Source organism: Monodelphis domestica, chromosome 4 (assembly GCF_027887165.1).
Source record: "Monodelphis domestica isolate mMonDom1 chromosome 4, mMonDom1.pri, whole genome shotgun sequence".
Lineage (NCBI taxonomy): Eukaryota > Metazoa > Chordata > Mammalia > Didelphimorphia > Didelphidae > Monodelphis > Monodelphis domestica.
The window spans coordinates 449,749,617-449,764,993 of NC_077230.1; the positions used below are offsets into that span (position 1 = coordinate 449,749,617).

The 15,377-nt window shown below is 38.5% G+C and overlaps 2 protein-coding genes across 2 annotated transcripts in view; one reads left to right on the forward strand and one right to left on the reverse strand.

Annotated features, from left to right (window-relative positions):
• Positions 1-15,377, reverse strand: part of LOC100018311 (probable small intestine urate exporter) — a 49,669-nt gene that overhangs the window by 12,226 nt on the left and 22,066 nt on the right. Inside the window, exons 3-5 of the mRNA XM_056826315.1 lie at positions 3,998-4,231; positions 3,206-3,293; positions 2,579-2,665 (exon numbers count right to left, since the gene is read on the reverse strand). Coding sequence (XP_056682293.1) covers positions 2,579-2,665; positions 3,206-3,293; positions 3,998-4,231 — 409 coding nt within the window. The remainder of the gene's footprint in view (positions 1-2,578; positions 2,666-3,205; positions 3,294-3,997; positions 4,232-15,377) is intronic.
• Positions 4,442-11,767, forward strand: LOC107649079 (DNA mismatch repair protein Msh2-like). The gene is made up of 2 exons (XM_056796895.1): positions 4,442-6,125; positions 6,941-11,767. Exons 1-2 carry the CDS (start codon positions 5,801-5,803, stop codon positions 6,952-6,954), a joined length of 339 nt encoding a protein of 112 aa, XP_056652873.1. The 5' UTR covers positions 4,442-5,800; the 3' UTR covers positions 6,955-11,767.

Genomic DNA, 15,377 nt, shown 5'->3' on the forward strand with positions numbered 1-15,377 from the left:
CCTTCAATGACATTGCTTTCCTTCATTTCTAGGCTTCTTTGCTGAATCTTCATCCAGGTTATTCCTTTTAACCCTTGACACTCTTTCCTTCTCCCTCTGTACAATGTTACTTGGTGATCTCATTAGCTTCCATCTCTATGGTGATAATTCTTAAATCTATTTGTCCAGTCTTGACCTTTCTGCTGAACTCTTCTTTTGTGTCTCTAACTGCCTATTGGACTTCGGTAACTAGATATCCTGTAGACATCTTGAATTCAACAGATCCCAAATTGAACTTATTATCTTTCCTTCCAAACCCTTCTTTCTTTCTAAATCCCCTATTACTGTGGAGGATAATACCATCATCCGAGTCAACCAGGTTCAAGACCTACGTATTGCCCTCAACTCTTCATTCTGTCTGTCCTATCAATTTTACCTTTCTAGAAAACCTCTCTTCTATATGTTCCTGGTAGCAATAAGAATAAATTCCCAAACCTGAAATAGTTTTAGAAAGAATTTTAATAGGTAATTTGCTGGTACTGTCAGAAGATGTAGGTCCCTTAGCATTCTCTGCAAGATGCACATTCTGTAGTGTGTAGACAAGAGGGTAGGAACTTTAAATATTCAATTAAGCAATTTTAATGAAAGCAGTGACATGTCAAGTTCATATCAAAAAGTAAAATCATTCAAATTTGAGGAACCCAAAACACAAGCATTGGGTGGACTTAAAAGAAGACCTGAGTGGGCTCAAAGCATTTCCTAATGCCATCTAGCTTCCCTAGAGTGTCTGAACTCAGCCTGATCTCAACAGTAAGCTAATGGGTTAGACAATTTGTCATCACATAAAACTAGGCTTTAAACAATATAATGACTAAAGTTCTCTGAATAATAGAATAAAATATTTCTCTCTATCCCCTTCCCTTCTAACACAGTGACTAGTTTGGTGCAAGCTCTTTATCCCTTCGCACCTAGACTTGCAACAGCCTACTGGTTGGTCATCCTACCACAAATCATTCTCCACTTTAGGACAGCTACCACTGAGCTCTCAAACTAATCTTCCTGAAATACAAGCATGACTGTTCCATCTCCCTTCTCACAACACTCCAGGAGATCCATGTCACTTCCATGCTCCAGAATAAAATCTTCTGGTTTTTAAGATCCTTTATAATCTGGACCCCACCTACTAGTCTTACATCTTCTATCAGTTCACTCCATCTCCACATCCCCCATCCTCTGTGATCCAATGACCCTGGCTCCCCTACTATTTCTCATAAAAGACACTCCATCTCCTGAGAAGGGAATTTATGCTTTGAATGTTCCCCTTCATTCATCTCTGCCTGTGAGCTCTAGGTAAAATGTCATGTTCTAAAGGAGAGTTGTAAACCTCTCTTCATTCTAATATCATCCCCCTGAGATTATGTCTACTTTATTTGGTCTCCAGCTTGTTTTACATAGTTGTTTACATGTCATCTTCCCCCTTGGACTATGACTGCCTTGAGATCAAGGGCTTTCTTTTTTCTTTCTTTGTATCTCAAGCATTAGCACAACATTTAAGGTTAAACAAAAAGAGGAGAGTACTGTGTCTGTAGCATTCTCATTTTGTGCATTGGTTGACCATTGAGGTCTTCTTTAACTTTTTAGTTCTGTGATTGTATTTCATTTCTGTTCCTATCTTGAAGAATCCTCGTGGTGACACATGGCATATAGTGGGTGCTTAATAAATGTTCTTGCCTGCTGCATAGTTGAAAATCTGTTACCCTAAAAAAGAACTACATTTCCCAGGAGCCCACTGGCTTCCTGTCATTACATACTTCCTGTAGACAGGGAATAAATTGAGTGGGCAGTCCTGCTCAGTCTCCCTCTTTGGCTTGATGTTGCAAGCATGGTGGTGGTAAGCACCAAAATTTTGAACTAGCTGATTAGCCATGGGCACATGGTTTTTATTTTGTATCCCTTTTATTCCTTTATTTCTAATGATCATCAATAAATCTCCTAAAATATAATATTTTATTGGGATTTAATTTTAATTTTTACACTGTCTGAACAGATGCATATTTGCAAAGTAGATAAGTTCAAGAATGTTTTTTAAGGAGGCAGCTGGGTGGCTCAGTGGATTGAGAGCCAGGTCTAGAGATGGGAGGTCCTAGGTTCAAATCTGGCCTCAGACACTTCCCAGCTGTGTGACCCTGGGCAAGTCACTTGACCCCCATTGCCTAGCCCTTACCACTCTTCTGCCTTGGAGCCAATTGGCTCCAAGACGGAAGGTAAGGCTTTTAAAAAAAAAATGCTTTTTAACTCTTTGGAAGAATATTTTTAGAACCAACTGGAGAGCAGAAGCCAGAACATTGGACAAAGAATAAAGGAATCTGGGTTGTATTACTTTTGCCACTAACTTGCTATGTGACATTGAAAAGATCATTTCAGCTTTCTGGGCATAATTTTCCTAATTGATTAGATGTTTAAAGAACATTCTTCTGTTTTCTAAACCTAATTATTTGTGTATATGGAGGACCTACCTGGGCATCATAAGGAGCCCAGATATCCAGGAGTTTATACCTTGAAAAGTGGAAACAGTTGGATTTGAGATGAAGTCGCTTACCACATATATAAAAGGTACTTGGCCAGCCCAGGGACTGACAGAGGAATCCACCCACTAATATGATAATGAAATTTCCCAATGTTAAACCTGAATTGAAGAGACAAAGTAAGATCTGAGTTAGAGAATTAGAAGTCTGGGTGGGGACAACATGGTGAATAGAAGATCAAACCTAGAATTGGGAGAACCTGGGTTCAAATCTGGTCTCAGACACTTCCTGGCTGTGTGACCATGGGCATATCATTTAACCTCATTTGCCACTCTTAGCACTCTTCTGTCTTGGAACCAATACTTAGTATTGATCCTAAAACAAAAGGTAATGGTTTAAAAGAAAAAAAAAAGAAGTCTTTGTGGCTTTCTGTAGACTAATGGCACTAGGGAAAGTGTGTAAACCTCATGTTTTTAGTCTGCACAACATTTAAGGTTAAACAAAAGAGGAGAGTACTGTGTCTGTAGCATTCTCATTTTGTGCATTGGTTGACCAGTGAGATCTTCTCTAACTTTCTAGTCATGTGATTGTATTTAATTTCTGTTCCCATCTTGAAGAATCCTCGTGGTGACACTAACATGGAAGTGGGAGTGGTAAAGAGGGATAGGAATATAATACAATTGTAGTAACAGAGTCCTTACCAGAAAAACCAATGTTACTCATTTGAGTTCGTTCCAAGGGAGGAGCCCATTTTGGCCAAAATGCCTGTAGAGCACAAACATTCATCCCCTGAAATCAAGGTAGAAAACTTTTTGAAGTGTTGATCAAATTGAGAAAGAATAATCTATCCCCCCATGATGGCGAACCTATGACACATATGCCAAAAAGGGCACATAGAGACCTCTTTGTGGGCATCCTTGCAGTCATTTTTTTTTTTACTAGAAAGCCAATGGGACTGGGGGCAGAGCTGTTCCCATCCCCTTCTCCATGCACCTAAGGACATTCTTCACTTCCCCAACCTCTCTGCCTAGCAGCCCAATGGCAGAACTTCCTCTTCTGTCTGGGGTAAGGTACAAGGGGGTGGGGGAGCTTATATGCTATGTGAGGCTGTGGCACAGAGTGGAAATGGTGATTCCTATGATGGGTTTGGAGAGGAGAGGAGAGATTTGAAGGGAGCATAGTTCATAGCCTGGCACAAGGCTGGAGAGGAGGGGAACTGGAGGGGAACAGAGGGCTCAGGCTACTCTCCCTCTCTCCACATGCACTTCTCATCACCTGCCCTCCTGGCCAGCAGCCCAGTGGGAGCTCATCCTTCCTCCCCTATCTGAGATAAGGAGAGAGAGTATGTGGGAGGGGGGGGAAGTGGAGGTGGCAGGGGATGGAAGGGCACTTGGTCTGGGGAGTAAGGTAGGAGCAGGGCCTGACACTCCATTTCTAAAAGGTTCACCATCACTGGTCTATCCTATTTGCCAACTTGGAAAGTGCACTGGTACCTGGGCTAGGCCTTGTACTATCCTGGTGAGTATCAGGTAGGTTAGTCCATGGTCTGCTGCTACTGGTATCAAGAGGTTGAGAACTAAAGAGATAAACAATGAAAAACCAGCTATTTTCTTTCCTCCAAGAACTCCAGCCACATACCCACCTGGGATTATAGAGATCAATGTGCCATAGAGGAAAGAGCTAAGCAGTAAGCCCTGGTCCTCCGGGCTCCACTCATATACAGGAACCTGAAAGATAGGAAGCAGACTTCTTAAATGGTCATTTTGAAGAGGAAGAAACAAGAGTTCAGTTAGGGTCTGAGAGAGAGACAGAGACAGAGGGAGAGAAAGAGACAGACAGACAGACAGAGAGACAGAGACAGAGACAAACAGAGACAGACAGAGAGAGGGAGAGGGGGGAGGGAGGAAGGGAGAGAGAAAGACAGAGACAGAGACAGAGGGAGAGACAGAGACAGAGGGAGAGACAGAGACAGAGGGAGAGACAGAGACAGAGACAGAGAGAGACAGAGACAGAGAGAGAGAAAGAGAGAGGCAGAGACAGGAATCTGGCTTCAGATACTAATTTAACCTCCATTGCCTTGTTCTTTACTGCTCTTCTGCCTCGGCACCATATAGATTCTAAGACAGAAGGCAGGATTTTAAAAAAATAAAAGTTATCATGTGTGAAGAGATGTATAGATGTTTTGTCCTTATGATGGACAAATACTGAAGCTGAAGCTGCAATACTTTGGCCACATAATGAGAAGATGGAATGCATGGAAAAGTCCCCAATGTTGGAAAAGACTGAAGGCAAAATATGGATGGATGGTGTCATGGAAACAATGAACATGAGCTTAAATGGACTTCAGGAAATGGGAGAGAGAAGAGGTGGGTGTGCTACGGCTCACAGGGTCAGGGAGAATCTGAGTAGACTTGAAGCAGACAAAGATCTATAGCCCTAGGGAGAAGGAATTAGGAAGCCTTAAAAGGCTTGAGTTCAATATAGCCTAGGGTACGGAACTCCCCAATAGAATGTACCCCAATCTGCATTAACGGCTAATGGCACATCTGCTTCTGCTCCCAATAAAGAAATGTATACAAGAAAAGGTTTGAGACCACCCGTCTTCTGCCTAGGTGAACTCCCAAAAAGCTGCATGCAACCTCAGTTTGGGACGCTTCTCACTAGGAGAACACCCTGGCCAGTAATACATCAATAATTAAATCAAGGTTCCGATCATTTTAACTCCTGGGTGTCTGGACGTCGTTGCTTGAGGTGCCCCACTTCAGACTGAACAACAATCACCATTTTATTATAATGGCGTACAAAATACCCCTTCATCCCAGCGTTCAAGCTCATTCTTACTCTTGGATCTACTACAAGGACATAATTGAGGATTATTGATGGGGGGTGGGGGTGACATTATCGTCTCTATTGTCTAGGGGGCGGGGAAAGATAGCTAAGGGAGTCACCCAGAGTCGGTGTCTGCGGAGGTATTTGAACTCGAGGTTTTTGGACTTGGAGCTGAGCGCTCTATCCTAGGTCACGTTATTTAGGAACCAGGACGATGGTCGGTAATACGGGTTCAATTTTTTGGTTCCCAAATAACGTGACTCACACGCTCTCCCAGGGAACCAGGATTAGGAAGCAAGGTTTTCTGCAGGAAACTGGCATCCCTGCAGCCCTTCTTACTTCCGGTCACGACAAATGATAGGGAGTGGGTGGAGGGGCGCAGACTCTCTCCAGGGACTAGGTATCCAGCTTTGGGCCGAGATCTAGGAGGCGGACCCTAGGGGGACTGGGTGCGACCTCGGAGCTGAATGCTGATTGAACCCCCACCCCCACCCCCCAGAGGCCTTGACGAAGGCGGGAAAGAGGCGGGCCGGCGCGTGTTCAGGAGGGGTCGGCGGCAGCCGCTGGCGGGAGATTCCAATATGGCGGTGCAACCGAAAGAGATGTTGGCCATGGACAGCCAGGCCGAATGTAGCTTTGTCCGCTTCTTCCAGGCCTTGCCGGCAAAGCCGCTTACCACTGTGCGCCTCTTCGACCGGGGCGATTACTATACCGCGCACGGGGAGGGTGAGCTGCTGGCCGCTCAGGGGGTGTTTAAGACCCAGGCAGTCATCAAATATATCCGGTTGACAGGTAAGGGCCGTCCCATGCGGGGCCGGGGCCTCCATTTTGGGCGTTATTTGACCTAGAGCGGGGCAGGGGGAGATAGGGGGAAGGACAGGACCGTTGAGAAAAGGCCCACCAAGCCTGGGCTCCCACCTTCTCCATCCACCTATCGGAGTCTTAATTTTAAAATTTTGTATTACAGATTTTCAGAGATAATAGCCACCTCAGTGACTATCTGTTGTTTTTCCATCATGTCCAACTCTTCATGATCTCATTTGGGGCTTTCTTGGAAGAAATCCTGGAGTGATTTGCCATTTCCTTCTCCAGCTCATTTTATTCATTTTAATTTTTAATAAGTATTATTATTATTATTATTATTCCATATGTTTAGAAAACAAACAAAACAACCATTTCAATATATAGAAAGAAAACAAAGGTGTTACCCAAATGAAATCACAAATCTCCCATATGTTCTGCTTACTTTTCTTTGCTTCTATATAATACATTACATCCACTACTGTCCTGACCCCTTTGTACCCTCCCTGGCTCACATAGGATATCATGAGGGAGGCCAACGTGTTCATATACATTAAGTCTTTCATGGTTTATTTTTCTGTTTGCTTTCTGGAAGTAGAATTTTCAAGTTATTCTTCCAGTATTAGTTCTGTGGTTATGTATAATGTTCTCCTAGTTCTGTTCATTTCATTGTTCATCATATAGTTCTTTTGTCTTATTAAAAAATCTGTATGTTCATTGTTTCCCATAGCACAATAGTTTAGTAGTAGTCTCTCGGTAACCGAGGATGACGATTGTCTTTGTGCGTTTTCATCTATGCTGTATAGATGAGTGTGTATAGACACTTGTGCGTGAAGGAGATTTAAGTGGAAAAGCCGCTGCACAGAGACAGTCCCACTCTCTCCATGTTGGAAGCCTGGGTCCAATGGCACGAAAGGTAATCATTACACCTGGAGACTTCCTCAGCTGTATTGGATGGCCGTGTTGTCCTTTGTGCTCCAACACGCCCTAAGCACTCCACAGTGCTTTGCTGCGTCGCCATCTCAGCCGTTGAACCTTCTTATTGGTTTCTTCCATCTGTTCAGCCGAAGCAGTCTTCACATGCTGGGTGAGCAAAGCCCTGGTTCACCAGGGGTCGATGACCCGATGGCTACCCTCACAAGGTTTGGCCAGCCTGTTGAAGCCTTTGCCCGGGGTGTGACCGCTGCCGCATGCTAGCAGCTACTGGGAGCCACAAGTGAGAGCTGGGTGTCAGGTGAGGGTCAGAGGCTGGAGAGCTGCCCTAAGTGGGCACAACAAGCCCTCCATACCAGAGATATTACCCCTCCCTGAGCACCCCATATACCCCATGCTGGTTTAATATTAAGAAAACTATTAGCATAATTGACTATATCAATAAGCAATCTAACAGAAATTACACAATTATCTCAATAGATGAAGAAAAGACCTTCAACAATATACAACACCCATTCCTCTTAAAAACACTAAAAAGCAAAGTAATAAAGGGGCCATGCTTTAAAATAATAAGTAGTATTTCTCTAAAACTATGAGTAGGTATCATATGCAATAGAGATCAGTTAGAAGCCTTTCCAGTAAGATCAGGATTGAAGGAAGGATGCACATTATCAGTACTCTTATTTAATATTGCACTGGAAATGTAAGCCTTAGCAATGAGAGGAAAAATAATTTTTAATAAGTTGGCTTTTTTCTCTAATTGCATGTAATAACAATTTTGAACCTTTTCCTCAACTTTTTGAGGTCCAAATGTTGTGCTTCTCTCCCTTCTCTTCTCCCTCAGCGGATGAGCAATTTGATTCAGGCTATACGTGTATGATCACAAAAAACACATTTCCACATTAGTCGTGTTGTGAGAGAACACTTCTATAAAGTTAAACCCTAAAATAAAAACACATACAAATAAAATAAACTGAAGAACAGTCTGCTTTGATCTACATTAAGATCCCATTTGTTCTTTCTCTGAAGGTCCATGGAATTTTTCATCACAAATCCTTCAGAATTTTCTTGGATCATTGTACTACAGAGTAGAATAAAGTCCTTCACAGTTGACCATCATACATTACTGTTACTGTGTAGAGTTCTCCCGGTTCTACTTGCTTCACTTGTATCAATTCATGTAGATCTTTCCAGGTTTTTCTTTTTTCTTTTTAATTTAAATTTTATTTTTTAACTTCTTTCTATAGTTATGATTCATATTGTCTCACTCTCTTCTTCCCTCCCCCATTCTGGTGAAAATTACTATATGAGAATTAAAAAGAGTGAAATTGTTTCTTAGCTTAGCATGTAAAATTTACCAAGAATGACCATGTAAAAGTGTATCCAAAATGATGGTAACAGAATATTTGGAAGGTAAGGTGAGATTGACAAAATTATATAGAGATGCTTTCTGTGAGTAAGAAAAGGGTGGAAACTTTCAGTCAGAATTCTGAGGTTGGTTCATATCAAATAATCCACTCTGGAGAGAGACCTTATGAATATAAACAGTATGGAAAGGCTTTCACATGGAGGAGTGATCTTGCTAAGCATCAGAGAATCCACACTGCAGAGAAATCTTATGAATGTAGTAAACATTGTGGAAAGGCTTTCAGAGAAAGGGGCTATCTTGCTAATTATCAGAGAATCCACACTGGAGAGAAATTTTCTGAATGTATTAAATTTGGATAGTCTTTCTCTTAATGTTCCACAGTTGCAAGTACAGTGAAAAGATAAGAAATGGGAATGGACATCCATTGTAATGAAAAGAATCTATTCCAATTTAAAGGTCATCTTGTAAGAATTAAATAATATTTCTACCCAGATATATATTTTATAAATTGTATTAGTAAGGGTAGACAACCATTCCTCTAAGTAACCTGACTGCATGGTCCCTAGTCTGCCAGTCTCTTTCCTCCTTCCCTTCACCTGCCTGCTCTGTTCCTGACTTCTTCCTACCTTGTTCTCTTCTTGGTTCTCCCTCCTTGATTCTCCCCTTTCAAACCTAACACATTGACTTTTATTGATGTACAGAATGTAGAGGCAAGCAACCCTGGCACAACTATGTTATCTCAGGAATGTTTGATAGATAGGTAAAGTTACAGAGGAGGGGGATGGGAATGAACTTCCTTGACACAATCCACCCAGTCATCCTTTGGGAGACCCATCTCCCCAATGGATCATTTAAATATAACCATCTTATAACTCTAAATACCTTCTAGCTAAAAGTACATACAATATTGCATTTTTCTAAGAGGGAGTTACAATAGTTAGATATGAGAGTAAAATACAAAAACTGATTGATAGATGCATTGACAAAATGCCAATTAGGGGGAAGTCCCAGTATTCCTTCAAAGTCATACCACAGTTTGTTCTGCCATTCCCCAAAAGATGGACATCCCCTCAGTTTCCAATTCTTTGCCATCACAAAGACAGCTGCTATAAATACCTTGGAACATGTGGGCTTTTTTTCATCGTTCCCTGATCTTCTTGGGAAACAGACCCAACAATGGTACTCCTAGGTCTAAGGGTATGCACTGCTTTATTACTCTCTAGATATAACTCCAAATTGGTCTCCAAAATGGTTGGGGTCAGTTAACAGCTCCACCTTCACCTCCAATGCATTGTTCTACTTTTTCCATATCCCCTCCAACATTTGTTGCTTTGCCCTTTTGTCAGTTTAGTCAGTATGGTGGATGTGAGGTGATATCTCAGAATTGTTTGGGTTTGCATTTCTCTAATCAGTAGTGATTTAGATCATTTTTTTCACATGCACATATATGGCTTTGATTTCTTCATCTGAAAAGTGTCTGTTCATATCTTTTGCCCATTTATTAAGTGGGAAATGGTTCTTATTCTTATCAATTTGATGAAGATCTCTATATATTTTTAAAATAAGACCTCTGTCTGAGGAGCTGTCTAAAACTCTTCTAATTTTATGCTTTACTTCTAATTTTGATAACATTTATTTTAAGTGTACAAAATTTTTCAATTTATCATATTCAAAATTATTCATTTTATATTTCATAATGTTCTCCATCTCTTGTTGACTCATAAATTTCTCTCCTCTCCCTAAATCTGATAGGCAGTGTATTCCCTGTACTTCTAATTTCCTTATGGTATTTCCTTTTATATTTAGATCATGTATCTATTTTGATTTTATCTTAGTGAATGGTGTAAGATATTGGCCAATACCTAGTTTCTGCCATACTAGTTTCCAGTTACCTCGACAACTTTTGTCAAACAGTGATTTATCTCAAAATCCTATATCTATTGTTTTATCAAATACCAGATTACTATAATCTTTTACTGCCATTTATTGTATGTCTGTTCTGTTCCACTGGTCTTCCTTTCAATGTCTTAATCAGTTCAATGAAACATGTAAAACCCAGTGGAATTGCACCTCAGCTATGGGAGGGGATTGGTGAGAGAGGACGGAAAGACCATGAATCCTATGACCATGGAAAAATATTCTAAATTAACTAATTAAATAAAATTTAAAAATAAATAAATAAAAGGAAAAAACTAAAAAAAATTCTTAATCATTATCAGATAATTTTTGATAATTATTACTTTATAATATAGTTTAAAACCAGATAATGCTAAACTTCCTTCCATTATGTTTTTCCCATTAAATTCCTTTGATATTCTTGAAATTTTATTCTTCCAAATGAGTTTTGTTATTATTTTTCATAACTCTGTAAAAGTAAATATTTTTGGTTATTTAATGGGGAAGGCATTGAATGAGTAGTTTAGTTTAGTTAGGATTGTCATTTTAATTATATTGGCTCTGCCCATTCATGAACAACCAGTATTTCTCCATTTGTTTCTATCTTACTTTATTTATATAAAAGCATTTTACAATTATGTTCACGAAATTTCTGGGTTTGTTTTGGCAAGTATACTCTCAGGTATTTTATTTTATCTGTGGTTATTTTTAATGGACTATCTCTTTATCTCTTCTTTCAGGACTTTGTCAGTAATATATAAAAATACTAGCGATTTATGTAGATTTATTTTATATCCTACTCCTTTTCTAAAATTATCTATGGTTTCAACTAACTTTTAATTGAACTCTGCAATTTTCTACATATACCATCATGTCAGCAGCAAACAGCAATCATTTTATTACCTCTTTGCCCTTTCTGATTCCTTTAGTTTCTTTTTCTTACCTTATTGCTATTCCTAGCAATTCTAATATTATGTTAAAAAATATTGATAATAATGGACATCCTTGTTTCTCTCCTGATCTTACTGAGAAGGCTTCTAGCTTCTCTCCATTATAGATAAAGCTTGTTAATAGTTTTAGGTAGATGCTTCACATCATTTTAAGAAAAAATGCATTTATACCTAAGCTTTCCAGTGATTTTAATAGGAATAATGAGTATTGTATTTTATCAAACTTTTTTCTGCATCCATTGATATAATCATATGGTTTGTATTTCTTTTATTATTGATATCAATTTTGTTGAAAGTTTTCCTCATATTAAATCATCCCTGCATTCCTGGTATAAATCTGGTCTGGTCACAAAGTATTGTCTTATTTTATTATTAAATTGTTGTAGTCACCTAATTAGTATTTTGTTTATAATTTTTGCATACATATTCTTTAATGAGATTACTATATAATTTTCTTTCTCCATTTTTGTCCTTCCTGGTTTAGATATCATCATCATATCTCTTTCATTAAAGGAGTTTGGTAAAACTCCTTTTTTTACCTGTTATTTCAAATAATTTGTTTAATATTGGAATTAGTTGACTCTTAAATATTTTATAGAATTCACTTGTAAATCTATGTCCTCTTGATGTGTTTTTTTTCTTAAGAAGTTCATTTAAGGCTAATTAGATTTATTTTTCTAAAATAGTTTTATTTAGATATTCTGTTTCTTGCTCTGATAGTCCTGGCAGTTTATTTTTGGTAAGTATTCTTCTACTTCTCTTTCATTGTAAAATTTATTTTTATATAATTGAGCAAAGTAATTGCTAATAATTGCTTTATTTTCATCTTCATGGGTAGTATATTCACCCTTTTCATCTTTAATGCTAGTGATTTGTTTTCTTCTCTCTTGTTTTTTTTATTAGATTTAGCAATAGTTTATCAATCTTGTTGAATTTTTTCATGAAACCAACTATTGGATTTATTTATTAATTCAATGGTTTTCTTACATTCAATTTTATTTATCTTACTTTTAATTTTTAGGATTTCTAACTTGGTGTTTAGTTGGTGACTTTTAATTTGTTTGTTTCTAGTTTTTAAGAATTTATTCCCAATTAATTGATCTTTTTTCTCTGTTTTTTTAGTATAAGTATTTAGAGACAGAAATTTTCCTCTAATTATTGCTTTTGCTGAATCCCATAGGTATTGGTATGTTGTCTCATTATTATCATTCTCGTTAATGAAGTTATTTGTTGTTTCAATAATTTGTTCTTTAACCCACTCTTTCTTTAAAATGAGGCTATTTAGTCTCAAATTCATTTTTACTTTTTGTTTCCATGGTCCCTTAATATATACAATTTTTATTGTGTTATGTTCTGAGAACATTGCATTGAATGTTTTTGCTTTTCTACATTTAATCATAATGTTTTTATGCCCTACCAAATGTATGGTCAATTTTTGTGAAAGTGCCCTCTATCACTGAGAAGAAGATGTACTCTTGTTCCCATTCAATTCTCTTCAGATATCTACCACATTTAATTTATTTAAGATTTTATTCATTTCCTTGACTTCTTTCTTATTTTTTTTTTGTTAAATTTGTCTAGGTCTCAGATGGGGAGATTAGAATACCCCCCTATTCTTGTCTTGTTATATATTTCCATTTTAAACACATTTATTTTTCCTTAAAATATTTAGATACTGGGGGCAGCTGGGTGGCTCAGTGAATTGAGAGTCAGGCCTAGAGATGGGAAGTCCTAGGTTCAAATCTGGTCTCAGACACTTCCTAGCTATGTGACCCTGGAAAGTCACTTAATCCCCATTGCTTGGCACCTACCACTCTTCTAATACACAGTATTGATTTTAAGACCTAAAGTAAAGGTCTTAAATTTTTTTCTGGATACTATGACATTTAGTGTATATAAATTTAAAATTGATAATGCTTCCTTGTAACATAATGTAGTTTACTCATTTATCTCTTTTGATGATATCTATTTTAGCTTTAAATTTGTTAGAGATCATGATTGCTACCTATGCTTTCTTTGAGATAGCTGAAGCATAGTATATTCTCTTTCACCTCTTTATTTTTATTCTATATGTGTCTCTCATTTTTAAGTGTGTTTTTTATAAACGTATTGTTGGGTTTTGATTTTTCATTCATTCTGCTACCAATTTTTGTTTTATGTGTGCATTCATTCCATTAATGTTTACTGTTGTAATTACTAGTTATGTGTTTCCCACCATTCCATTTCCCCTCCCTGTTTATCCTTCTATTTCTTCCTTTTTATGGTATCCCTCCTTGGAATTATCTTATCCTGAATCCCTCCTGTATGGCCTCACTTTATCCCTCTATTTGTTGCTATATATCCCTTCTCTGTATCCCACCATTTTTATAAAATTCCCTTGCTCTCTTTTCTTTTAACCTACTCTTTCTTCTCTTAGTCCCTTAAGGAACTTTCCTTTGCTTGGTCCCTCCCACATCTTATCCCAGGCCCTCTCTTATACCCTCCCCTTTCCCTCCTATTTCTCTATATTTTAAAAAGATTTTTAACCTCCTCATTGTTTATGTTCTTCTCTCTTTATCCCAGAACTGATGAGAATAGGTTCTAGTACTACCTGCCCTCCATACCCTCATCCCCCTTTCCACTCATTGCTCCTCCATATGAAATAGCCATTCTAACCTACCTTCTCTTAATCTACTTCTCTATCATTTTGGCTCATTCCATTGCATTAGCTTTGACCTCAGGTTTTCCATCTATACACCCCCTTCAAAATACACAGGCAATAATGACATTCCCATGGTCCCAAAATAACATTTTCCCATATGAGAGTCACACATTTTGACCTTTTGGGTTGCTTATAATTAGTCTTTCATCATTATCTCTGTGATTTTCTTGATGGAGTTCCACAAAACTGCTACTATACTCACTATCAACTGGTTGCAAAGTTCTACTAACTCAGAAGCATAGAACTGCAGCTTCCTCTTGGGTCTGGGAATTATTGGTTATTTCCCTGCATCTGGGGCCTGGAACTGACTTCTTGGTCCATTTAATAACTTGTCCCATTCCCCAATTTTCTAGACTTCTTATACCTTACACTTTCCCATGTACTTTGTGATCCAATACATTGACTTCCTTGATCAGTACAGTCTATCTCTTGATTCTGGGAATTTTCACTGGCTTTTCACCATGCCTGATTTTTTCTCCCTTCTCACTTCTACTTCCTGGCTTTCCTGACTTCCTTAAATTTCCAGCAAAAATCTCACTACCAGAATGCTTTCTCAGTTCCTCTTAAATTTAGTTCCTTCCCTCCCACTGTTGATTATCTCCAACTAATCATATATGTGTGTGTGTGTGTATACATAAATATATACAGTTGTTTGCAAGTGTGAAAATAGTATTAACTCTCCACTTGCCTATTTTTAGCTAATCAAATCAAGAACTTAAAGTACCTCTATTTGAAACTAAGTAAGAGTTCGAAAGTCACTTGCTAAAGTGGGTGACAACTCCAGAGGCCATTGCCCCACCCCTGGGCAGTACTGGGCAAAATGAAAGACTGCAATTGGTTCCCATAAAGTGGGGGAGGGACAGGAAGTGATGTGGGAAAAGGACTATAAAAAGTACTGAACTTACTGTCCAAGGGACTTCTCCTTTGAACTTCTCCTTTGCAGTTCATTTTTGGTGAGCTGCATTGGTGAGCTGGACTGAAGGAAGAGACTCTTTCCCTAGATCCTGCATTAGCTTTCTGGGTGAGTAAGTGGCCTTCCTTTCCTGACTTTTGGAGAGATTGGTTCCAGAGATCCCTGCCTTGACTTTGGAGGGGGCTGAATTGGAACTCTAGCTGAAGACACCACCAGACTTCTGGCTGAGGATTACCAGGAAAACCACGTGGGGACAAGAGATATAGGGAAGCCCCTGACAGACTAAGCCTCACTTCACCAGAGAAGGGCTGGTAGGATTGTTAAAATCTATTTCTTTAGCTACATTTTTCTACTTTCACTCTTTCCACCTCTTTATAAATAAAGCTGCTAAAAGTCATTTTGACTTAAGCTATAATATTTTAAAATCAGCAACCATAATATTACTTTAGAATTTTCATATTTAGCATAAAAACTTAAATCT